Below are 25301 nucleotides of genomic sequence, written 5' to 3' on the forward strand. Positions count from 1 at the left end.
AAAACCGGCTAAGTGGCTTTCAAGTCCAAGTCATTGTCCACCCCTGGTGTGCCTGATTTGTTTGCAGGTAGGCCGAGATCATTGGTTACATCTCACGCTATGCTGACGTGTAGCCGACCTTGAGGTTAGAATGTCCACTGATTAAAAATGTGTGACCTTGTCCAGTACTTCAGGGGAAACTGAAACTGCAAAGGAAATGGAACACATAGTTTATTCAGTTGAGTCCATCAGATTCCAGTTCTGGAATTAGAATTATCCTTGAAGTCCCAAGTATCTTCTGTTTTCATGAAAAATAAGAAGGAAAAGATCCTTAATGGCTCAAAGGCAGTTGGTCAGTACAGAGGCATCACCGGCTAGGCTCTGTTATGAGCACTGTTGTATTCCGTTAAATTTTCCCATTTTAGATAATACAGTACAGTAATCCAACCATTGTTTACTCACATGCATATGATATAATGGGATCGCATCGCAAAGGGGCAAGTGGCAAGAGAGCGGAAAGAGAGAGAGATAGTAAATATAGGAATGTTTATGAAATAAGTGAATGCTTCAATTATTTTAAATTGTATTTCTTAGTTTTTTAAAAATTCTTTTATGGTATCTGTTGAGTGCTTACTATGTGCCAGGCACTGTACTAGGTGCTGGGATAGAGACAAGCTAATCAGATTGGACACAGTCCAGAGGTTTGTGAATTTTTGTTCCAAGGCTGAATTCAGAATTGCAGATTAAAATTAAACAACATAGCTGCAATATCTAAAATCTTTTGGGGTTTTTTTTTGTGTGTGGGAAAGCAGTTTTTTTAGGGGCAAATTTAATAACTTGATCCTTTTCCAGTAGTTCTAGAAATGTTACTGTATTGTATACTATATGGTGTAAGCAGCTTATACCATAAAAACAGATGTGGTTGTATTTTATTCTTGGAAAAAAATATCTACTTCTCTCTCGTCCAGAGGAACTTGTATTTCTTTAAAAGTATTTTCAGGGCATCCATAAGCCTAATTTGGTTGCTTTGTAGTGAGAGAAGTGTCTTTTTGTAGTATAGGGGATTTTCCTTTCTGACTTTTCAGTATTTGAAAATATTATCTTGGGCTTCCCTTTACAGAGAGGAGATCTCATTAATTTCTAGACAGGCACCCTGCTATGTTTCATCACTGAGGCAGAAGGAGTAAACCTATATGTATATATATATACACACACACACACACACACACACACACACAACCCCCCCCCCCATGTGTGTTGTTTATATATATATATATATATATGTCATGGTGTATTTATAGGGCAGAAATTGAGGGTTGGATATTGGATGGACATCGTTGAACCAAGGGAATCTGGGAGAGAGGGCCCATAAGAATGAGCCAAAGACCAGGAAACAAATGTGAAGCAAAGGACTCATTGCTCAGAATACAACTCTCCAGCTCACCCAGGCCAGAGCTTGAAAAATCATTCCAGCCTCCCAGACCGGCATTCCCAAGCTTTAGTATGGGAAGGGAAAGTGGATTCAAGGTGGACCCTTAGAAATTAAGATTGCATAGAAAAAAATTAATCAATGGAAACGTCAGGTGGTAGAAATGGCATCTCCTATCTTTGGTTCTTCTCCACACGTGCCAGAACACTGGAAAGGAATGAATAGAACATAGTAATTGAAATCACTAGGAAGACGTGGCTTTATTGTAAGATGAACATAAGTCTTATTTTGAAAGTGTTTTTTCCTCATTGAGGTAATCTTACAACGCGGTGGATTTTATACACTTCTCGGTGGTACATATTTCAGGCTTCAGTTTTTAAATTCGATAAAAAAAAGTTTGTGGGCTCTTAAATCATTTCACTATTGATGTTGCTCAGGGACCGTAAACTGGCTGAACGAAAACTCTTCCTGCGCACGCTTCGGAGATAATTACGGTAGAGCATGACACTGATTACTCTAGCTTGAAATTGTTTAGAAACAATGTAATACAGGATAACATCTAAGCACGTGCTGAGGTTCATGAGAAACGTGGTAAAGGCTCCCCATGGATCGAATCTGTTCTCTCCGCCATGCAGCATTAGGAAAGCAAAACAGATATGGAAGGGCACAAAGCAGACAAGAACTTGCACGATCAAAGTAATGATGATCCGTATGGATTTTTCCTTGGCCTTTGGTTTCAGCTTAGAATTCCTGCCATGGATGAGGCTGTGGATGATGGTGGAGTAGCATCCGATCATGATAAACAGAGGAAGCAGGAAAAAAAAAATGAGCCGAGTGAAGTTGAGCGTGTTAATCCTCTTTAAGTGGATGATATCAAGCATTTTCAGACAGGTGCACGGATTTTTGTCCGGATCGTCGTATAAAAAGAGTAATGGAGTTGTGCTTGCCAAGGTCATTATCCAGATTCCGACACAGGCGAGCACAGCTTTGCTTATGTTCTTTAGCTCTTTCGCGTGCTTGGGCTGCACGATGGCCATGTACCTATCTGCACTGATGAAAGCAAGAAGCCAGAGGGCAATGCTTGGATAGAAAATGGTGAGGGCTCCAATAATCCGACAGAAAACATCTCCAAAAGGCCAGTTTCCCTTCCCATAGTAGACCATGCGAAAGGGTAAGCACAGGATAAAAACCAAGTCAAGCATTGCCACGTTCATCATATACACGGTTACGGTCGTCCTCTTCTTCGTCGTGCAGCTGAAGACCCATAAGGCGGTGATGTTAACGAACAATCCGATTGTGAAGATGCAGCTGTAAAAAATCAGTGCTGCAATTTTGTATTCCTCTGGATGTAAGTTGTCAGGAAACATAGACTGACTTTGATTGCACTGGCTGGCCATCTTCTTCTTCAAAAAACATAGCTAGAAACTGAAAAACATTAAGGATAGTATGAGAAATGAGATTCATCTGAAATATCTCTAAAGAATCTCTTATTTGGAATATAATATTAATAATGGTATTTGTTAAGTGCTTACTATGTGCCAAGCACTGTTCTAAGCTGCTGGGGTAGATACAAAGTAGTCAGGTTGTCCTACATGGGGCTCACAGTCTTAATCCTCATTTTACAGATGAGGGAACTGAGGCACAGAGAAGTGAAGTGACTTGCCCAAGGTCACACAGCAGGCAAGTGGTGGAGCTGGGATTAGAACCCAGGTCCTTTGACTCACAGGCCCATGCTTTTTTTTTGATAGTATTAAGCACTTTACTATGAGCCAGGCATCATACTAAGCACTGAGGTAGATATAAGGTAATCAGGTTAGATACAGTCCATGTCGCACATGGGGCTCACAGTCTTTATCCCCATTTTACAGTTGAGGTTACTGAGGTCCAGAGAAGTTAGGTGATTTGCGCAACCTCATATAACAGACAAGTAGCAGAGATGGGTTTAGAACCCAAGCCCTCTGACTTCTTGGCCCATGCTGTGTTCACTAAGTCACAGTACTTCTCCAAAAATTTGCCTCCTTTTTGGGAAAACAAAACCCAATTTCGCTCATGACAGGTGGGGATACTAACCGCTCCGCTAAAGAGGAACAGGTGTCAGTCTCCTTTGCGTGATCTTGCCCTGCCTCTCACTTCCTAAACGGTAACTGTCCCAAACGCTCAGTTCTAGGTCTCCTTCTCTTCTCAGTGTACACTAATTACCTTGGGAGTTAGTTATGTTCCCAAGACTTCAATTACCACCTCTGCTCAGTTATCTCCCAGATCTACCCATGTCTGACTTCTCTCCTCCCCTGAAGACTTGCATTTTTTCTTGCCTTTTTATATGTAGCATGGCCTAGTGGGAAAAGCACAGACCGGGAGTGAGAGGACCTGGGTTTTAATCCTGGCTTTGCCTCTTGTCTGCTGTGGGACACTGGGCAAGTCACTTAACTTCTCTGGGCTTCACTTGCCTCATCTGTAAAATGGAGATTAAGACTGCGTGCCCCATGTGGGACATGGACTTTGCCCAACCTGATTATCTTGTATCTACCCCAGCGCTTAGTACAGTGTCTGGCACATACTAAGTGCTTAAACAAATACATAAAAAAAGGGATGTCCTGCCGATACTGAAAGCTCAAAGTATCCAAAGCTGAACTTATCTTTCCTTCTAAATCCTCTCCTCTATTTAACTTTCTTCTCACAGTTGATGACACCACTATCCTCCCTGGCTCTCTGGGCTGTTTCCATGGCATTATATTTGGCTCCTCCCACTCTTTGTCCCCAAATCCTGTCAGTCCCTCCACAACATTTCTAGAATATGCCCTTTCCTCTTCACTTCTGCTACCACTCTGCTGGTCCAGACATTTGTCATATCCTATTTATCATACCATATATGTGTCACATTGGCTTTCTTGTTGACCTTCCTGTCTTCAGTCTTTTCCTTCTCTAGTCCATACCTTACTTCTCTCCCCATCTTCAAAGACCTTTGGAGATCATATATCCTCCCAGAGGTCTTCTCTGATTAATCTCCCATTTCCCCATCCTGTTTATCCTCCTCTTCCCCTTGTGCCTCTCAGCACTTGTGTGCCACCCAAGCAACCCCTGAGGTATTTATATTCTTATCTCTGTACTCTTAGTACTTCCTCCTGTCTGTGATTTATTTTAGTGCCTGTCTCCCCCCACTAGATTGTAATCTCCTTGAGATAGGGATCATGTCTGCTAATTCATTCAATTATATTTATTGAGCGCTTACTGTGTGCAGAGCTCTGTACAAAGCGCTTGGAAAGTACAGTTTGGCAATAAATAGAGACAATCCTTACCCAACAGTGGGCTAACAGTCTTGAGTTGTACTGTGCTCTTTCAAGCTTATTTATACAGTGTTTTGCACACAGTAAGCTCTCAAATATTATTGATTTATCATTTTGAATGAAAGCTTTTCCCACTCAGTTGAAAAATATATTTTGAGCACTTAATATATGCTAAATATATAACTTTCAGTAAATCGTCATTATGTTTCATCAACTTCCATGTTCCTAAAGGATTACTGCTAGCATGTGACGAACCGGTTAAGATGGTTACAACCTGGATGATGGCTTTTCAGTAGAAATTTGTCCACCCTCCAATGTTGTGAAATTAAGCAGCAAGGATGATTGATTACTCTGGGTTATTTTAATTCTGTGTAAATGAAAATAGACTTGCAAATAAAGGAAACACAAAAATTAGTACAGTGCTCTGGGCAGAGTATTCAATAAATACCACTGATTGATTGTTTTTTAAAGTTAGATTTGTCCTTCATAGATATGGGAGATTAAAAATGAATTTTCCATAGACTGTTCTTTTCAAAATCACCCCTTGACTCCCACAGTGTTGAGAGGTCTGTTATAAATCAGTTTCCCCTCCAAAACCTAGCAGACAGGAACCTTTTACTTGGCGAAAGGATACAAGGCTTCTCTGCTCACTGAGGAAGGGAAATGGAGGGTGCTAAAGAAGAGTTCCCTTACAGTTTTGAAATGAAGGTCTTGATGACCTCATAAGAATCTCTGCTAAGACTTGCACCAGGCCTACGGTTAGGGGAGTTACAGGCCACCACAGTTTTGAGGAAGATGGCAGCTAGAGGAGTTATAGGCCACCACAGTTATGAGGAAGGTAGCCCCTCATCCCATTTTACACTAATCAGGTTTCCAGCAGGTTCGTCCCCTGACCACTATGGATAACTTACCAGGAATCTTTACAATTGAAATTTTAAAAACACAGTCACTCGCTCACTCGGCTCCTGTCACCGACTCCCCTGGGACAGAGGCAGCTTCCCTGTTTGTAGTAACCTGAAAGGGGAATGCAGGGGCTCTGAAGCGAGGGGAAGGAGAGTGGGAGTGAAAGGACCCTGAAAACACATTAGGTAATGTCGACTTCCAAGAGTGGTTTCATCTGACTTTATTTCTTTGTGCTGAATGATCTGCGTAATGCCTGTTACTACTGGGCCAGCAAAGTCGTGTCTGGTTTTTGACAAATATAGTCAGTGCCCACCCTAGCTAGGGGGTTTCTGATGGGAAAGATCTAGCTCAAATTTTTGTTTCCTCCTCACTGGACTTTGGTCTCATCTATCTGTAATGATGATGATGGTATTGGTTAGGCGCTTACTATGTGTCAAGCACTCTTCCAAGCACTGGGGTAGATGCAAGCTAATCAGGAGGGACAAAGTCCCTGCCCCACATGGGACTCACAGTCTTAATCCCCATTTTCCAGTTGAGGTAACCGAGGCCCAGAGAAGTGAAGGGACTTGTCCACAGTCCCATAACAGACAAATGGAAGATCCAGAGTCAGAAGGACCTGGGTTCTAATCCCTGAACCCTTGTCCACTTCCTGCCTCTGGCCTGGAATACCCTCCCGCCTCAAATCCGACAAAAAATTACTCTCCCCGCCTTCAAACCTTATTGAAGCCATATCTCCTCCATGAGGCCTTCCCTGACTAAGCCCTCCTTTTCTCTTTTCCCACTCCCTTTTGCATCACCCTGACTTGCTCTTTTTATTCATCACCCCTCCCAGCCCCTCAGCACTTATGTACATATCTATAATTTATATTAATGTCTGTCTCCCCCTCTAGACTGTAAGCCAGTTATGGACAGGAACTGTGTCTGTTTATCGTTACAGTGTACTCTCCCAAGCGCTTAGTATAGTACTCTGCACACAATATGTGCTCAGTAAACACGATTGAATGGGAATGAATGAATACAATACAGCAGAATTGGTTGACATGATCCCTGCAAGCAAGATACAGGGAAAGCAGCAGAGTATTAAGATAGCATTTAAGTGCCGGGGGTTGGGAGAGTATCAAAGTGCTCAAAGGGAACAGACCCAAATGCTCAGGCGGTACAGAAAGGGGGGGACTTAGGAAGGAAAATGAGAGGTTGTCAGATTAATCAGTCAATCATTGGTGTTAATTCAGCACTTGCTATGTGCAGAACACTGTACTAAGTGCTTTGGAGAGTATAATACAACAGAATTAGCAGACACTTCCCTGCCCTTAATGAACTTAATGTTAACAAGGGCTGCTCCAAAGCTTATGAGGTTAGTGATTTTGAGCAATGAACCCTTGTTTCACTTCATCTCTTCACAGTTGTTCCTAATGTTCCTAAAGTTATTGGCTATTATTTTCCCTGGACAATGACCAGCTCTGGTTTAACCTTTCCTACTCCCTGCCCTCTGCCTCCCCTCTCCAAATGAAAACTAGATAGGTTTTGTAACTTAATGATATAAATGTGACCCTTTGCTCTACCTAAAAACAAGAGAATGGCAAATAGATCATGTTATAAGAATTACTCATCAGTGAGAGACCAGGCCGAAACCTTGGCTTTGCCCCGTGAGAAGTGGATTTTTGGTTATGTAATTGTTTCTTTGGCTGGGATTCTTCAATCCCAGTGGAGTTCACCTGCAAAACAAGCACAGTCTTATGGACAGAGCACAGGCCTGGGAGTCAGAAGGACCTGGGTTCTAATCCCGGTTCCTTTGTCTATTGTGTGACCGTGGGCAAATCTATTCACTTCTCTGTGCCTCAGTTACTTCATCTGGAAAATGGGGTTTAAGACTGTGAACCCCATGTGGAACAGGGACTTTTGTCCTTCCTGATAAGCTTGTATCTACTCCAGTGCTTAGAACAGTGCTTGACACATAGTAAGCACCTAACAAATACCATAAGCATTCTCATCATCGTCATTATTATTATTGTTAGTATTAAAGGCAGACACAGAGCACCTATTCCCCAGTTCCAGTTCTCCAATTAGAGCTTGGGTCTAGAAGTCAGAAGGACCTGGGTTGTAATCCCAGCTCCGCCAGTTCTCTGCTGTATGACCATGGGCAAGTCACTTCTCTTTGCTTCAGTTACTTCATCTGTAAAATGTGGATTAAAATTATGAGCCCCATGTGGAACACAGACTCTTCCATGATGAGCTTATATCTATTCTGGTGCTTAGTGTAGCACCTGGCACCTAGTAAGCACTTAAATACCATTTTAAAAAACTGAACAATTTTAAGATATTTATGATACTTAAAATGATTTGTATTCTGAGGAAAAACTGTACATTTGGTATTTTGGAATCACTGTGAGATTGGACCTGTACTACAAGTAAGCCCAGAGAAATCACCACTGATGAGAAGCAACCAATATAAAAGTCCCTCTATCAAAACTAGCAGAATCCTGGCCATATGTGGGCAGCGTTTACAGTTTTGATTGAGGGATATGTGAAATCTAAAGGATTGGTCATTAAGAACCAGAAAATGCTGTCTATCAATCAAAACAGCCCATAGCCCCAAATGTTTATCATCCATGCTGCAACATCAAGAGCATGTGACTTAAAAATGGAACAAGAGAGGGCATCCTTCTGAAATCATGCGGTAAAGAAAATGTCTTCCTAAACTGCAGTTCTTCTCCAAGAGAAGAAAGATATGCAGATGTTTAGCTGTGCCATCATCCTGTGCTAGCATTCTAAGATCAGTGGTAAAGTACTGGTAGATAAAATTAGATTGTCCAAACTTATCACTATCGTACAGTATAATAATAATAATTATAGAATTTAAGTGCTTACTGTGTGTCAAGAACTGTGGTTATAAATTAATTAGGTGGGACATAATCCCTGTCCCACATAGGGCCCACAGTCTAAATAGGAGAATGAAGAGGTAGTGAATTCCCATTTTACAGAAGAGGAAACCGGAGGCACAGAGAAGTAAAGTGGCTTTGTTCGGGGTCACCCAGGAGGCAAATGATTGAGCCGGGATTAGAACCCAGGTCCTCTGTTTGCCAGGCCTGTGTTCTTTCCAGTGGACCACATACTTCAAACCCAGTCCTCGAGCTAGAGATGGGGAGGTGTTTTGATCTCTGTTGTACAGCTGGAGGCACAGAGGGGGGAATCACTTTTCCAAGGTGACACAGTCGAGGAGAGAACAGGAAATACAAACCAAGTCTCCTACCTTAAATTGCAGTGCTCTGCCATCTAGCAGAAGACATCTCTGTGACATATTGTTTTTCAATCAAGAAAAGAATAGTGCATACAGATGTGGAGCTACCATCTTGTAGTTGAGTGAACAGGAGAAAGGACAGAATGAAAAAAGGGATACAGCTTGAAGAAGTGAACAAGGAGGATGGCTTGGGAGAGACAGGCAGACTTTGAAGATCTAATGGCTCAGAAAGATCCAACTGTAGGTCTTTTTAGCCCTGTTTCAAAGCCCTCACACCTTGGTCGAGATCTGATGAGAGCGAGAGAGTGGGCGTCCAGACCAAAGGCTTTAAAGGCAAAAGATAGCTTCACTCCCACACTTTACCCTCACAGATGGAAATCCAAGGGAGCAAGAGCTCCCACTCCACCCCCGTTTCCAGCCCCCCGCCCCCTCTAAAACTTCACTGTGGGCAGACCTACCACCTGACCTTAATTTACCATTGCCCAACTCATTCACACAGTGTAGAAAAATCTGCAATAGCTTTCAGAATTTGTGGGATGAGCAAGAAAACCAGGATTGCTTTGGGGCAGGAAGAGATCAGGGATATTGATTGTGGCGTGGAGCTCAGTGTTTTTTTCTTTTCTTTTGGTAGATGTAATTCTAGGTATGGCTATTTCAGTGAAACAGTTACCATTTAGGTAGTAAATATTTTCTGAGTTTAATAAAATCATGAACCTCTGAGGTCAGCATGAATAAGGTTAGAAGGTTAATAAAAGTGAAAATTCCACCAACTTCTGCAAAGTGGGGTCACTAACGTTGAGCAGTTTCTGAGAACTTAGACCATTGTGTAGAATTATGGCTGGCAAAATAGCACAATGCTTGAGCATAAAGAAGCTTAGTGGGAAACTTGGAAAGAAATAATCTACCTCAGGTTCTACCTGACCTTTGGCACTGGTCTGATTGTCTTGAGGATTAGCTTCAATTCTGTCCTATGGGCTAATAAGTAAATCACTTTAAAAAAAATATTCTGGCTTCTCCAGCCACTAGATATATTTCACACCGTTTGTTAACATATGCAGAGTACAGGGCATAGCTAAATCTATAGGCTTTTCAAAAAGTATTGACACTTTAAATAAATTCCTAATGGGTAACAAAAATGTTTAATATTGAAATGGACTTTATTTCACATCAACTCAAATTGTGATTTGTAAGGTTCCTGTTTCCTGTATTTTGTGAGTTGCAGATAATAATAGGAATAATAATGATAATACTGACATTTAAGTGCTTCCTCTGTGCCAACCACTGTACTAAGCGCTGGGTAGAGACAAGATAATCAGGTCCAATACAGTCGCTGTCGTACATGGGCCTGACAGTCTGGGTATAGAGAGCAGGTGTTTAATCACCATTTTACAGCTTTTACAAGTGAGACACAGAGAAGTTGTCTGATTTGTTCATGGTCATACAGCAGGCAAGTGGCAGAGCTGCGATTTGAAGACTATATCTCTCGACTATCAGGCCGCTACTTCTCCATTAGGCCACACTGCTTCAGTTCAGTTCAGTAAGGACTGTGAAGTAAAGCAACTAAGGTCCATCAATTAAATAATTCAGAATACTTCCTTACTTTTGGTGTTATGAACATTTTTCTTTTAGCTGATTATATGTAGCTAGGAATAAAAGTTTTCCCTACCCATCTCAATTTTACAACCCAATTTTTCGTACTTTTTCATCTTCATTTGGAGTTGTCGTCAACATCTCTTCAAGAGGTGGAAGCTTAAGTTAGTGATTAAAGTTTACATATAAAACTAACTTATGTAGATGCATTTTAGATCCTTAAAATAGATACACCAAAGACGGTAGAATGGCACGGCAATCTCCAGCAATTTTCAAGTTACTCATTTTGTTGATTCTTATTAAAAACTGTAGTGAGTTGGTCAAATATACCTTACCTTCTCTCCTTTCAGAAATTAATCCAGGGACGTACATTTTGGCAGTATATCCAGCTCTGTTCCATTCTCCGACTCTTTGTTTTAGCCGGTGCTAAAACAGCTCTTCACTCCTTCAGTGTTAAAGTGAGGAAATGATTACCATGTCTACTTCTGGTTTCTCTCCCTAGTTAAAAAAAAAAAAGGTTTCTCATGCACGAGGTGCAGCGTTGTACGTCTTATTTGGCTTAGTTGTCACTTGCATTTCCACCCTCTCTCCGGAAATGTTCTTTGAAATAAGGTTCCTTGTATTCACGACTATATTCTGGATGTGGTTTTCATCGCTTCTATTGTAAATTTCGTACGTAACCCAGACCCACCTAGTTAATTGGTGGTTAGTAGCCAAATTAAAGTACTAAGCATGAAAAGTGAAATAAAATTTGAGTGAATGTATTCTCTGAAAAGTAAAAGATAAACCTCTTTAAATATACAACTTAATGCCTCAAGAAAAGGGACTATACTATAGCTGATAATTTGATTAGTGAAATATAGTTTTTCTAGAAAATCAAAGTGTACCTGCATCACTTCCTAAAATCTCAGGGGAAAAACAGCAAGCTGGTCAAAGTATAATGCCAATACCAAAAAAGAAAGTTATCTGGAGTTTATTCTGTGAGATTTACAGTTGGAATCAAAATAGGGAAATATTTTGTTAGAGATCCAAAATTAACTCTTACTTTGCTTTCCTTTATAAATAAAAACAGAAAACCAAATGCAAATATTTTTAGGAAACACACATGAAATTTGTATGCCCTCTTCTTATTTTATTCCTTGATTGGCTTTGTTGCATAAGCATTGAAAACCACCCTTGAACAACTTCCTTCTTTCTCCACTTTGCATCTGCTGAATTTCCCCTCCCCTCTATTCTTACTTTTTCTTTCGGACCTACATCCTGGAGGACTAAGGGCAGAGAGATGGTCCCTGTCCTGTGGATGTTTTTTCATTTTAAGGAAAAAACCAACTGTCTTCCCTGAAAGATCTAAACAAGTGCTGGAAACAGTTTGAGGAGGAATTCTTTACAATACATACTCTATACTCCTTGTACAATACATGCTCCATACATGATATACAGAAAGGGGAGAGGAGATTGGTGGGAAGGGAAGTCTGGACTCAAAATGAAAGTCTTCACTCACTTTTGTGCCCAAGATGTTTTTGTTTTCTTTAAAATGGGAACCACTGGTTTTCATTTGCTTTTCCTTTTATTTACACTTAAAATTTTTTTAATGGTATTTGTTAAGTGCTCACTATATGCCAGGCATATTTATGTTTATGTGCCAAGTACCATACTAAGCACTCTACTGGCAATTCAGTTAACATTCATATTTTCTTAATCGCACACCTCTTTCTTGTTTTAGTGGTGGACATTTTATTAGCGACAGGTCTAATTTCTAGTCTCTCTCTCTCTTTTTAACTCAATCAGTGGTATTATTGAGCATTTACTTTATGCAGAGCTTGGGAGAGCACAGTATAGCGGAGTTGGTAGACTTGTTCCCTGCGCACAACGAACTTACAGTCTCTTTCACAACAAATCAGCAGCAGTTGAGACTTCTTAGCAGGAGCTAAGGTGGAAGCATTGTAGGTCAGCTGGTTTCACAGCAGCACTTTTAAATAGGAAGCTTTATATAAGTAGGCGATACCAAATGTCTTTGACCTTTAAAAGCAGATTAAAATACCTGTCTTCGGACAACTGCCACCCGTGGGGGGTGGAAGTGATAGTCCACCCATCGTGGCCTTAGAATAATGGCAGTGATGACATTGGCTTTTCACCCTGACAGCATTTTGGACAGGAGTGGTCTCTGGAGTTAGCTAGGCCTTTCCAATGGAGCCAAAAGAACCAGCGGTGGAGTTGAGAAGGCTTGACTGCGAGCTCGATGTGGGCAGGGAATGTGTCTGTTTATATTAGTAGATTGTACCCTCCCAAGCACTTAGTACAGTGCTCTGCACAGAGTAAGTGGTCAGTAAATGCCATCAACTGTCTGCCCACTTTGCCCTGTTGGCAAATGTGGTCGACCTGTGAGATTCCCATCATCCTCACTGTTTCAGGGCTAGCCAAAGCAACTGGTTCCTCGCCTCATGCATTTTGGGGTGATCAATCAATCAGTGGTGTTTATTGAGTGCTTACTATGTGCAGAGTGGGATCTGTCCCCTTCTCCAGTGGGAAACAGTCTCCTCCAACCCATCCCTCCGATGCGCCACCCACTGCCCCCCCCCCCCCCATCTCCGCCCTCTCCATGCAGTTCCATTAATAAGTTAGTCAGTGGTATTTATTGAGTGCTTACTTTGTGTAGAGCACTGTCCTAAGCATTTGGGAGAGTACAGTATAACAGAGTTGGTAAACACGGTCCCTGCCCACAAAGAGCTTACAGTCTAAAGGGGGAGACAGAGATTACTATAAATAAATTATGGATGTGTAAATAATTTCTGAGGGGCTGAGGGAGGGATGAGTAAAGGGTACAAACCCAAATGCAGGGGTGACACGGAAGGGAGTGGGAGAAGAGGACCAACAAAATATTTCTCTGCCTGGATTCCAATTTTAAATCCCATATACTTATTCCAGATAATTTTCTTTGTGTATTTGCATTTTACTTCAGTCTGCGGTTTTTCCCCCTGAGATTTTAGAAGGTGATGGAGGTGCATTTTGATTCTCTAGAGAAATGACACTTCCCTAATCAAATTCTGTTGGAGATGTGCTTTTAATAAGGCTCTGAAGGTGTTAAGTGTGATGGTCTGTCGGATGTGAGGAGGGAGGGCATTCCAGGCCAGAGGCAGAAAGTGGGCGTGAAGTTGGCAAGATAGATGAGATGGAGGTACAGCGAGTAGGTTGGCATTAGAGGAGCGAAGTGTGTGGTATGGTCTGGATTGTAGTAGGAGAGTAGTGAGGTGAATTAGCTAGGGGTAAGGTGATCGAATGCTTTAATGCCAATAGGGACGAGTTTATGTTTGATGTGTGGAGGTGGATGGACAACCACGGGAGGTTCATGAGGAGTGGGGGAACATGGACTGGTTTTGTAGGAAAGTGATATGGGCAGCAGAGTGAATTTTGGCCTGGAGTGGGGATTTGTACATTCCAAGTGCTTAGTACAGTGCTCTGCACATAGTAAGCGCTCAATAAATACTATTGAATGAAAGACAGGAGGCAGGGAGGTTAGCAAGGAGACTGATAGAGTAGTCAAGGCAGGATAGGATGAATGCTTGGATTAACAAGGTAGCAGTTTGGATGGAGAGGAAAGGGAAGATTTTGGCGGTGTTGTGAAGTGGAACTGACAGAATTTGGTGACAGATTGAATATGTGGGTTGAATGAGAGAGATGAGTTGAGGTTAACACTCAGGTTACAGGCTTGTGAGACAGGGAGATGGTGCTGTCTACAGTGATGGGAAAATCAGGGGGAGGACAGGGTTTGAGTGGGAAGGTGAGTTCTGTTTTGGATATGTTTCACCGTTCACCGGGCAGAGGGCCTAAGTGCCGCCTTGGTTGGTGGGCTGGGACAGGGGAGGGAGCCTTAACAGCCCTCACAGTGTATGCACTGACCGCAGCCCCCACAGTGTATGCGCTGACCGCAGCCCCCGTGGGTGGCAGGAAAGACGGGCGGTTCTTTCCCATGCGCCCGTCTCGGGGGTAATAATAATAATCTAAATAATTGTGGCATTTGTTAAGTGCTTATGCCGTGCCAGGCACTGTTCTAAGCGCTGGGGTGGATACAAGCAAATCGGGTAGGACAGTCCCCGTCCCACATTGGGCTCACAGTCTTAATCCCCATTTTGCAGCTGAGGGAAATGAGGCACAGAGAAGTGAAATGATTTGCCCATGGTCATAGGGCAGACAGGTGGCGGAGCCAGGGTGACAAACCTAAGCCCTTCTGACTCCCAGGCCTGTGCTCTATCCACTAGGCCATGCTGCTTCTCTAGTCACAAATGAGGTCTGCTCTCCAAATGACTAAGGAAGAGGCAGTGGTGGGGCAGCTGCAGTACCAGTGGGTGATGGGAAGGCACACGCCCACCCCACCACAGGCAGTTATGTTTGAATTTGTTGAGGATTTATGCCTACTAGGTACAGAGGGTGAAAGAAGCCCTTGGGAGACTGGAAGCGGTGGTGGTCTCCCTGTCTGGAGCAAAATGAGCGTTGAACCTGCACTAAGGAATTGATTTCAGTACCAATAAGAGATATTTCTTTATATCTCTTACAGCGCTTACCTTCCTCTCAGTTTTTCCCTCTTATCATTTCCCTCTTTCCCTCACCCCTTTCACCTTTTCCTTCTCCCCTTCCTTTTTCTTCTCCTCCCCTTTTTCCTATCCCCTACCCTCATTTTTCTCACCAAATTTTGCCTCTGAAAGCCTTATAATAATCATAATACTTGTGGTATTTGTTAAATGCTTTCTATGCGCCAAGCACTTTCTAAGCACTGGGATAGATACAAGGTAATCAGGTTGGACACAGTCCATGTCCCTCATGGGGTTTACAGTCTTGATCCCCATTTTACAGTTGAGGTAACTGAAGCATGGAGAACTGGCCCAAAGTCTCACAGCAGACATTAGGGAAGCAGCATGGCTCAGTGGAAAGAGCCCGGGCTTGGGAGTCAGAGGGCATGGGTTCTAATCCCGGCTCCGCCGCTTGTCAGCTGTGTGTGCTTCTCTGTGCCTCAGTTCCCTCATTTGTAAAATGGGGATTAAGACTGTGAGCTCCACGTGGGACAACCTGATCACCTTGTATCCCCCCCCCCAGCGCTTAGAACAGTGCTGTGCACATAGTAAGCGCTTAACAAATGTCATTATTATTATTATTATTATTATTATTACATGGCAGAGCCAGGATTAGAACCCATGACCTCTTACTCCCAGGCCCATACTCTTTCCACTAGGCCGTGCTGCTTCACTTTTCCACTCAGTGCCCCACCCCAAGTTCATCTTTACCTTCATGGTGTACCATAACCAAAAGATTCAGTGTCAGTCAATCGCATTTATTGAGTGGATGCATATGTACTGGGTGCAGAGCTCTGTACTAAGCGCTTGGGACAGTACGATATAGCAGGAGAATAGCCATATTCCCTGACCACAATGACCTTACAATTTAGAGGAGAAAGACAGTAATATAAATAAAATTACGGATATGTACATAAGGGTTGTGAGGCTGGACGGAGGGAAATGAATAAAGGGAGCAAGTCAGTGTTATTTCCAACTCCTGAGTCATTTCTTCCCTGAAGGGTATGAGGAATACCTTCATCATCAAAGGTATTTATTGAGCTCTTACTAAGCCCTTGGGAGATTACAATATGAGATGTGTATGTATTTTCTTTTGCTCTGTGGTGTGCACAGAGGGTTATTTATGTACATGTCGCAGGTTAGAAAGTGCGTTACCACCCTGAACACTTGGAAACTGTGACTGAGCTGAGAATCTTCACATTCTCTCAGCAGGCCACTGGTGTCCTCAGAGAACTTGGACCCATTTTGAAAGTCAAAGCCACATTCCGACACTTGCCTTTTCTAGGACTACCAACAAGTTTTCTTCCTTTTCCATGTTACCGAAGGATTTCCACGTGTCTGGTGGTAGTTGGCATTACTGAAAGCTTATTATGGGTGGGAAACGTGTCTGGTAATTCTGTTCTGTTGTACTCTCCCAAGCTCTTAATAGAGTTCTGGCATGTGGAAATTGTTCGTTAATATGGAAAAGAAAGAAACTCTGTTATGTGGTCTGAAGGAGAACTGGACAAAATAGTTTGGGAGAGGTGGAAGCGGTATTTTGGGGACAATCCTTTTTGCTGGTAAATGTACGTCAGAAAATAGCACACACAGCTTCTCCCCACCCTCTTTTCTCTTTTTGCTCCTTTGCCCGCCTTTCGCTCATCCCAGATGAAGTATGTTTTCAGATCTATCTAAAGTACATCTAAGACTCTAGACTCTACCATAATAGCCTAGTTTATTTAGTACTATTGGATTGAGTGAAGGTCCTGGAAAAAATGGGGTTTCAGGGCTCTGAAGATGGTGAACTGGGGTACAGCAGATTTGAAGAGGGAAGGAGTTGCGGGCAGGTGTATAGCCATAGACAAGATCAGTCAGTCAATCAATCAATAATATTTATTGAGCAATTTCTCCGTGCAAAGCACTGTATTAGGTGGTTGGGAATTAGTAGACAGGACCCCTGCCCTTAAAGAGCAGATGTCAGAGGCTGGAGAGGTGAGTGAGTAGTTTAACCTTCATTAAAGCCCTCTTTTGCCGTACTCCCTCTTCCTTCTCCGTCACCCATGTACTTAAATCTGTACTTCATAAGCACTTGATAATCACCAACCCAAAGCACTTATTTACACATCTGTAACATTTATTGACTTATATTGATGTCTGTCCCCCTCCTCTGGAGTGTAATCTCCTTGTGGGCAGAGAATGTTTTGTTGTATTCTCCTAAGTGGTTAGGTCATTCATTCAATAGTATTTATTGAGCGCTTACTATGTGTAGAGCACTGTACTAAGCGCTTGGAATGTACAATTTGGCAACAGAGACAATTCCTGCCCAATGACGGACTCACAGTCTAATCGGGGGAGACAAATGGCAGAGCAAAACAGAACGAAACAAGAGCAAGACAACATTATCACGATAAAACAGTGACTTAGTACAGTGTTCTGCACAAACCAAGTGCTCAATAAACATTCATTCATTGACTTAGCTTGAGAGGAATGAAGGCTATGAGCTGGGATGAGGGGAAAGAAGTGAATGAGTGGCATAAAACTTAATTGTGGGGAGGAGGCTATCCTGTTGGCCACTCTGCCTAAAGCATTGTCTTAAAACACCAAGGAAAGTATGAACATTAAGCAACAGTAATAGCGAACTGTGCTTGCCAAATCCAGCAGGTCTATTCTGTTCTAATTTTTCTCGACCTCTCGGCTGCCTTTGAAACCTGGAAACTCTGTATAATCTTCATCTCCCTGATTCAATTCTCTCCTGGTCCTCGTCTTTCCTTTCTGGCTCACCCTTCTTGGGTTCTTTCACCAGGTTTTCCTTAACCTCCAATCCTCTACCTGTGGGTGTTCCTCTAGGTCTTATTCTGGTTCCACGTCTCTCAGTTTGCACTCACTCCATTGGGAAGCTAATAATAAGAGTAATGTGACAAATTGGGGAGCCAGAAAGAGAGGAGCAGTGTGGGCCAGTGGCTAGAGCACAGAAGGATCTGTGTTCTAATCTCAGTTCTGCCACTTGTCTGCTGTGAGACCTTGGGCAAGTCGCTTCACTTCTTTGGGCCTCAGTTACCTCGTCTTTAAAATGGGGTTAAGGTTGTGAGTCCCTTGAGGGGCAGGGACTGTGTCCAACCAGATTAGCTTGTATCTGCCCCAGGGTTTAGTCAGTGCCTGGCAAAGAGTAAGTGTGTGAAAAATACCATTAAAAAAAGCCGAACAAAATGAAATCCTTAAGTAGTTGGTGTGCAAAGAATCAATCCTATAGTTTAAGTGCACATTAACATATCCTAATCTATTATGAGTCTGTTTGAAGTGCTTCACCCTCCCACCCCACACACATGTAATGCTAACAAATTTAGTAGATCAAATTTATCTCCTTTCTCCCCTAGACTCCCCATCAGAGCTACTTGGTTTTGTGGGGACCCCAGCTGGCTCTCCCCATTATTCCAGTCCTTTTGAAACCACAAATCCTCTAGGAAACCTTCCCCCATTACTTTCTAATCTTCCCAATTTACATCAGGGTGGCTCAGTGGAAAGGGCACGGGCTTGGGAGTCAGAGGTCATGGGTTCAAATCCCCGCTCAGCCACTTGTCAGCTGTGTGACTTTGGGCAAGTCACTTAATTTCTCTGTGCCTCAGTTACCCCATCTGTAAAATGGGGATTAAGACTGTGAGCCCCACGTGGGACAACCTGAAGACCTTGTATCCGTCCCAGCACTTAGAACAGTGCTTTGCACCTAGTAAGCGCTTCACAAATGCCGTCATTAGTATTATTATTATCCCCCTCCAACTGTCTCTTCAGCACTTCAGTTCCACACAAGCACTTGGCTCTTGAAACTCCTTTTGAAACCCCAACTCCTCCAGGAAGCCTTCCCTGATTCTCCATTGTAGATTTCTCCTACCACCCGAATTTCCCCTTCAGCACTTCTGTTCCACGTAAGCACTTGGCTTTGCATACCCTGAGCTACTTGGAAGTGTAGGATAAGATTAGCTGCCCTTATGGACTGTGCTTCACCACACTGACTCCACGGGACATTTTTGTGGGGATAGAGACCCCAGAAAATTGGGTTGCACTCCTAGCTTATCTTCAGAGATGGTTGGATTTTCTGTGCTTAAACACTACACCCTTTTTTTTTTTTTTTTACATAGGTGATATATAATGTAAATATATATGATTTACAAGAAGATATATATGTATATTTATCCACTTGTCTGCCATTGAGTCAGATTTGGCAAATAGAAATTCTAACAACTTAAAGTAATTTAATTGAACTTGGAACTTCACACATATTTAATTGTGCATGAAATTACATTTCACAGCCTACTGAAATAGCACCAAAAATTTTACAATGCCTATGCTGCCCTCTGCAGATAGTTGCCCAATAATGTCATTCTGAAACCATTCTTTTTAAACTATTTTTCTACATTAGTCAATTGGTAAAGCAAGAAAACGTGCCAGTTGTTTGAAAAATAGTTACAGCCATTTCCCTAGGGTGGCATGCCTGTGTGAGGTGATTAGAAGAATTTAATGGGATTTTTAGAATATCACCCTCTTTAAAGGACATGTAGTGCAAAAAAAAAATGGATTGAGGAATGAGTGATCACAGTGATCAATTATTGAATGCTTAGCATATGCAGAGCACTATGCTAAGCACTTGAGAGAGTACAGTACAACAGAATGAGCAGAAATGTTCCCTGCCCTTAACAAATTTATAGCCTAGAGAGTGATTTTAGAGCTGGAGTTTGGGAGTGGGGAATGGAGGAGAGTGAATATTGATATCCTAGCTGGAAAATGATGCTGAGGGATGGCCTAGTGGAAAGAATATGGGCCTGGGGTGTCAGGGGACATGAGTTCTAATTCCATGCTGTTTCTAATTCCACTCTGTCATGCCTGCTGTGTGGCCTTGGGAAAGGTGCTTGTGTCTGTCATTCAGATTCCTCATTTATAAAATGGGGATTCAGTACCTGTTTTCCCTCCTACCTAGACTGTGAGCCCCATGTCAGGCAGAGACTGTGTCCAACCTGATTATCTTGTATCTACCCCAGTGCTTAGTACAGTGCTTGGCACATAGTAAGCATTTAGCAAGTGTCACTTTTAAAAAAAAAAGATTGAAGAAGGTCGAGCTAATTAGGAGGGTGGAGCTAACTGAGAATAGAGATGTTTATGATTATATCGTACTCTCTGCAGCACTTGGTACAATGTTTTGCACATAGTAAGCACTCAAATGTGATTGAATTGAATTGAAAAATGTTGAATAAAGGTAGAGTAGTTAATGGGGAAGCAGTATGGCTTCGTGGAAAGAACATGTTTGGGAGCCAGGGAACTTGGGTTCTAATGCCAGGTCCACCACTTGCCTGCTGTGTGACCTTGGACAAGTCGCTTCATTTCTCCGGGCCACAGTTTCTTTATATGTGAATTAGAGATTCAATACCTGTTCTTCCTACTTAGATTGTGTGCTCCATGTGGGACAGGGACTGTATCCATTCTGATTATCTTGAATCTACCTCAGCACTTAGTACAGTGCTTGGAACATAGTAAGCTCTTAAATATCACAGTATTACTATTATTTGTATTAATCGGAGAGTAAAACAGGGGACCAAAAGGGGCAGATCTCACTAGCAAATGGGAGTGCGCTTATAAAGTGTGGATTGAAGGACAAATTATTTGTATTAGTTTCTCTCTTCCTTTCTAGAATGCGAGCTCTTTTTTTGGTATTTGTTAAGCTCTTACTATGTGTCAAAAACTGATCTAAGAGCCAGGGAAGGTACAAGTTATTTAGGTTGGACACAGTGCCTGTCCCACATGGGGCTCCCAGTTCAAGTAGGAGGAAGAGCAGGTATTTAATCGCCATTTACAGTTGAGGCAACTGAGGCACAGAGAAGTTAAGTAACGTGCATAAGGTCACACAGCAAACAGTCGGGAGAGCAGGAATTAGAACCCAGGTCCTCTGACTCTCGCACCTGTGCTCTTTCCACTGGGCCATGTCCCGGCTCTGCCACTTGTCAGCTGTGTGACTGTGGGCAAGTCACTTCACTTCTCTGTGCCTCAGTTACCTCATCTGTAAAATGGGGATTAACTGTGAGCCTCATGTGGGGCAACCTGATTACCCTGTATCTACCCCAGTGCTTAGAACAGTGCTCTGCACATAGTAAGTGCTTAATAAATACCAACATTATTCTCATTGTGGGAAGAGAACATGTCTACCCACTCTGTTTATCGTAGTCTGCCAAGCGCCTAGTACAGTACTCTCCAGAGCAAGCAAGTGATCAGCAAATACTATTGACTGATGAAGAAGGATGCAGGTGCCATTCTGGACTTAGGGAAACAAGGAAGAGATGGAATCAGGAGCTATCATAAGAGCTGAACAAATGTATTCCACTGGCTAAGTCTCTCTGATTTATGCATGAAGTTAACTGTCGTCATCTGGTGGTTCCAGAACGCCTCTGATTTGCATTCCACCCTTGATATGAATACTTGGGCCTCTGCGTCAAAAAGCCAGGGCTTCTGGAGGTGTGTGGTTTGTTTGAATTAGTCAAAGGCGAATAACCTATCCGAGGGGGTTATCTCTGAGAAAATGATTTAAGAGGACACTGTCGCAAGTGGGAAGATGGATGACCTCAACCAGAAGCTAAGCCACTTGAGAACAGGGGTCAGGTGTACTTTATTGTTCAGTCAGTGATATTTATTGAACCCTTTCTGGATGCAGAGTACAGTACTGGATGCTTGGGAGAGTAAATTACAACAGTTGGTAGACATGTTTCCTGCCCAAAATGAGCTTAGGGTCTCAAACTGTTCTCTCCCTGGCACTTAGGACAGTGCTCTGCACTGAAAAAGCACTCAGTACTCTAGACTGTAACTTCTCTGTGCCTCAGTTACTTCATCTGTAAAATGGGGATTAAGAACTATGAGCCCCATGTGGGACAACCTTGTATCTACCCCAGCGCTTATAACAATGATTGGCACATTCTAAGCACTTAAATGCCATCATCATTATTATTATTACTATTATTAAGCTTATCCACTAGACCGTAATCTAGTTGTGGGTAGGGAACGTGTCTACCCACTCAGTTGTACTCTCCCAAGTGCTTGGTGCAGTGTTCTGCACACAGTAAGCACTCAATAAATGTGGTTGGTTGATTGATTGGAACAGTGGTCTCTCTCGTTCACCCCACACATCCTATCCGTTACCAAGACCTGCCGGTTTCACCTATACAATATCGCCAAGATCCGCCCTTTCCTTTCCACCCAAACGGCTACCTTACTGCTACAGGCTCTCGTTATATCCCGGCTAGACTACTGTGTTGGCCTTCTCTCTGACCTCCCTTCCTCCTCTCTCGCCCCGCTCCAGTCTATTCTTCACTCCGCTGCCTGGCTCATCTTCCTGCAGAAACGATCTGGGCCTGTCACTCCCCTTCTTAAACAACTCCAGTGGTTGCCTATCGACCTCCGCTCCAAACAAAAACTCCTCACTCTAGGCTTCGAGGCTCTACATCACCTTGCCCCTTCCTACCTCTCCTCCCTTCTCTCCTTCTACCGCCCACCCCCGCACGCTCCGCTCCTCCGCCGCCCACCTCCTCACCGTCCCTCGGTCTCGCCTATCCCGCCGTCGACCCCCGGGCCACGTCCTCCCGCGGTCCCGGAACGCCCTCCCTCCTCACCTCCGCCAAACTGATTCTCTTTCCCTCTTCAAAACCCTACTTAAAACACCTCCTCCAAGAGGCCTTCCCAGACTGAGCTCCTCTTCTCCCTCTACTCCCTCTGCCACCCCCGCTTTACCTCTCCGCAGCTAAACCCTCTTTTTCCCCTTTTCCCTCTGCTCCTCCACCTCTCCCTTCCCTTCCCCACAGCACTGTACTCGTCTCCTCAACTGTATATATTTCCATTGCCCTATTTATTTTGTTAATGAATTGTACATCGCCTCGATTCTATTTAGTTGCCATAGTTTTTACGAGATGTTCTTCCCCTTGACTCTATTTATTGCCATTGTTCTTGTCTGTCCATCTCCCCCGATTAGACTGTAAGCCCGTCAAACGGCAGGGACTGTCTCTATCTGTTGCCAACTTGTTCATCCCAAGCGCTTAGTACAGTGCTCTGCACATAGTAAGCGCTCAATAAATACTATTGAATGAATTGATTGAAATACCATTTTCTGATAAAAACATCCTTTTGTGACCTGAATCAACATGGGAAAAACTAACTTCTGGCATCAATTTGTCAGTAATGAAGATTGCTGTAGGCACTGATTTACAGGTCGTATTTTCCAGCCCAAGATCATTAGTCAATCTCAGTGGTATCTACTGTGCACTTACTCTGTGCAGAGCATTGTGTGCAGAGAGCTTGGGAGAGTGCAGTATAACAGAGTTAGTAGACATGTTCCCTGCACATAAGGAGTTAACAGTCCAGATGATGTAGACAAGGAGTCGGCAGCAAGATAGACAAGATTGAGGTTCAGTGCGTAGGTTGGTGTCAGAGGAGCGAAGTTTGCAGGCTGATTTGTAGGAAATCAGCCAGGTAAAGGTAGGAGGGGCTGAGCTGATTACGTGCTTTGAAGCCGATGCTAAAGCATTTCCGTGTGATGCGGAGGTGGATGGCCAACCACTGGAGGTTTTTGAGGTGTGGAGGGATGTGGACTGAACGGTTTTTAAGAAAAATGACCCAGGCAGTAAAGTGAAATATGGATTGGAGTGGGGAAACACCTAAGAGGCAGGGAGGTCAGTGAGGAGGTTGATGCGAGAGACAAGGTGGGATATAAATGTTTGGATCAGTGTAGTAGCCATTGGGATAGAGAGGAGAGGGTGGGTTGAACTGACAGGATTTGGTGACACTGAATATGTGTTGAATGAGGGAGATGAGTCGAGAACAATGCCAAGATTATGGACTCGTGAGGTAAGACAGTGGTGTTGTCTACAATGATGGATAAAACACGGGGAGGACAGGGTTTGGATGAGAAGATGAGGAATTCTGTTTTGGACGTAGTTTGAGTCAGAACGAGTACAATGACTTTTCCACTTGGAGTTTACAATGTAAAGGGGGAGGGAAAACGGGTTGGATTATAATTTTAAAGATGAGGAAATGGAGGCCCAGGGAGGTTAAATAATGATGGTGTTTGTTAAACGCTATGTGCCAAGCACCGTTCTAAGCACTGGGGTAGATACAAGGTAATCAGGTTGTCCCTTGTGGGTTCACAGTCTTCATCCCCATTTTACAGTTGAGGTAACTGAGGCACAGAGAAGTTAAACGACTTACCCACAGTCATACAGCTGACAAGTACCACAGCCAGGATTAGAACCCACGACCTCTGACTCCCAAGTCCGTGCTCTTTCCACTTAGCTACGCTGACTTGTCCAAGGTCACACAGCAGTCTAGTTGCAGAAGAGGGTCAAGAACTTGGGCCTCCTGCCTCCCAGTGCTGTGCCCTGCTCAATAGGCTATTCTCCCTCTCTGCCCGCCCCATCCTCTTTTTCCGCCATGAACAAGCCTTGGGATCAGGACAGGCTCGGCTCTGGGTGGGGGTCGGGATAGAGGAAAGCCGAGCTTCCGCTCTTTGCTCTGAGGTCAAACAGCAGTGTCATAGTAAGAACCGTTTTCTCAGAGAAGGTAAGTCTGCAGGTTTTCTTCTCATTGCAGGTGAGATTACTGCACACCTGTAAATCCATGCAAATTTTCACCAGATGGGAATGAAAGATGCGGCTCTCTGGCAACATTTGACAAACAGGCAACCATATGGAAAACTTGGGCAAGCAACTAGAAATTTTTGTTGCAGTTTGTTTTTGTTTTTTTAAATGGTGTTTCTTAAGCTCTTACTATGTGCCAGGCACTATATTAAGCGCTGCGGTAGATAGAAGCTAAGCAGGTTGGACACAGTCCATGTCCCACATGGGGCTCACAGCCTTCATTCCCATTTTATAGATGAGGGAACTGAGGCCCAGAGAAGTGAAGTGACTTACCCAAGGTAAAACAGCAGGCAAGTCGCGGAGCCGGGATTAGAACCTAAGTCCTTATTATTGTGGTATTCCTTAAGCATTTACTACGTGCCAAGCCCTGCACTAAATACTGGGGTAGATATATGGTAATTGGGTTAGACACAGTCCCTGTCCCACACGGGGCCCACAGCCTTAATTCCCTTTTACAGATGAGGGAACTGAGGCCAAGAGAAGTGAAGTGACTTGCTCAAGATCACACAGCAGGCAAGTGGTGGAGCTGGGATTAGAACCTAGCTCCTTCTGACACCCAGGCCCGTGCTCTAGATGTGCTACTTCTCAGTAAGGAGCAGCTGAAACGCATTGGGTTGAGGTGTTTCTGGGTGGCTACGTCCTTCCGGAAGGAGCTCAACTAAACACTTTCCGTCC

The 25301-nt window shown here is 43.3% G+C and overlaps 2 protein-coding genes across 2 annotated transcripts in view; one reads left to right on the plus strand and one right to left on the minus strand.

Annotated features, from left to right (window-relative positions):
- UBAC2 (UBA domain containing 2) overlaps nucleotides 1–25301 on the plus strand; it is a 195028-nt gene that overhangs the window by 29423 nt on the left and 140304 nt on the right. The gene's annotated exons all lie outside the window — the stretch shown is intronic.
- On the minus strand, nucleotides 1644–10927 carry GPR18 (G protein-coupled receptor 18). The gene is made up of 2 exons (XM_001506280.4): nucleotides 10759–10927; nucleotides 1644–2833 (listed from the first exon to the last, which is right to left on the minus strand). The coding sequence occupies exon 2, from the start codon at nucleotides 2803–2805 to the stop codon at nucleotides 1816–1818; it is 990 nt and encodes a 329-aa protein (XP_001506330.1). The 5' UTR covers nucleotides 2806–2833; nucleotides 10759–10927; the 3' UTR covers nucleotides 1644–1815.

Source organism: Ornithorhynchus anatinus, chromosome 10, assembly GCF_004115215.2.
Source record: "Ornithorhynchus anatinus isolate Pmale09 chromosome 10, mOrnAna1.pri.v4, whole genome shotgun sequence".
In the NCBI taxonomy this organism is placed as follows: domain Eukaryota; kingdom Metazoa; phylum Chordata; class Mammalia; order Monotremata; family Ornithorhynchidae; genus Ornithorhynchus; species Ornithorhynchus anatinus.

Excerpts from the sequence above, each read along its gene's own strand:
- GPR18 (XM_001506280.4), bottom strand. The coding sequence starts at position 2,805 with ATGGCCAGCCAGTGCAATCAAAGTCAGTCTATGTTTCCTGACAACTTA.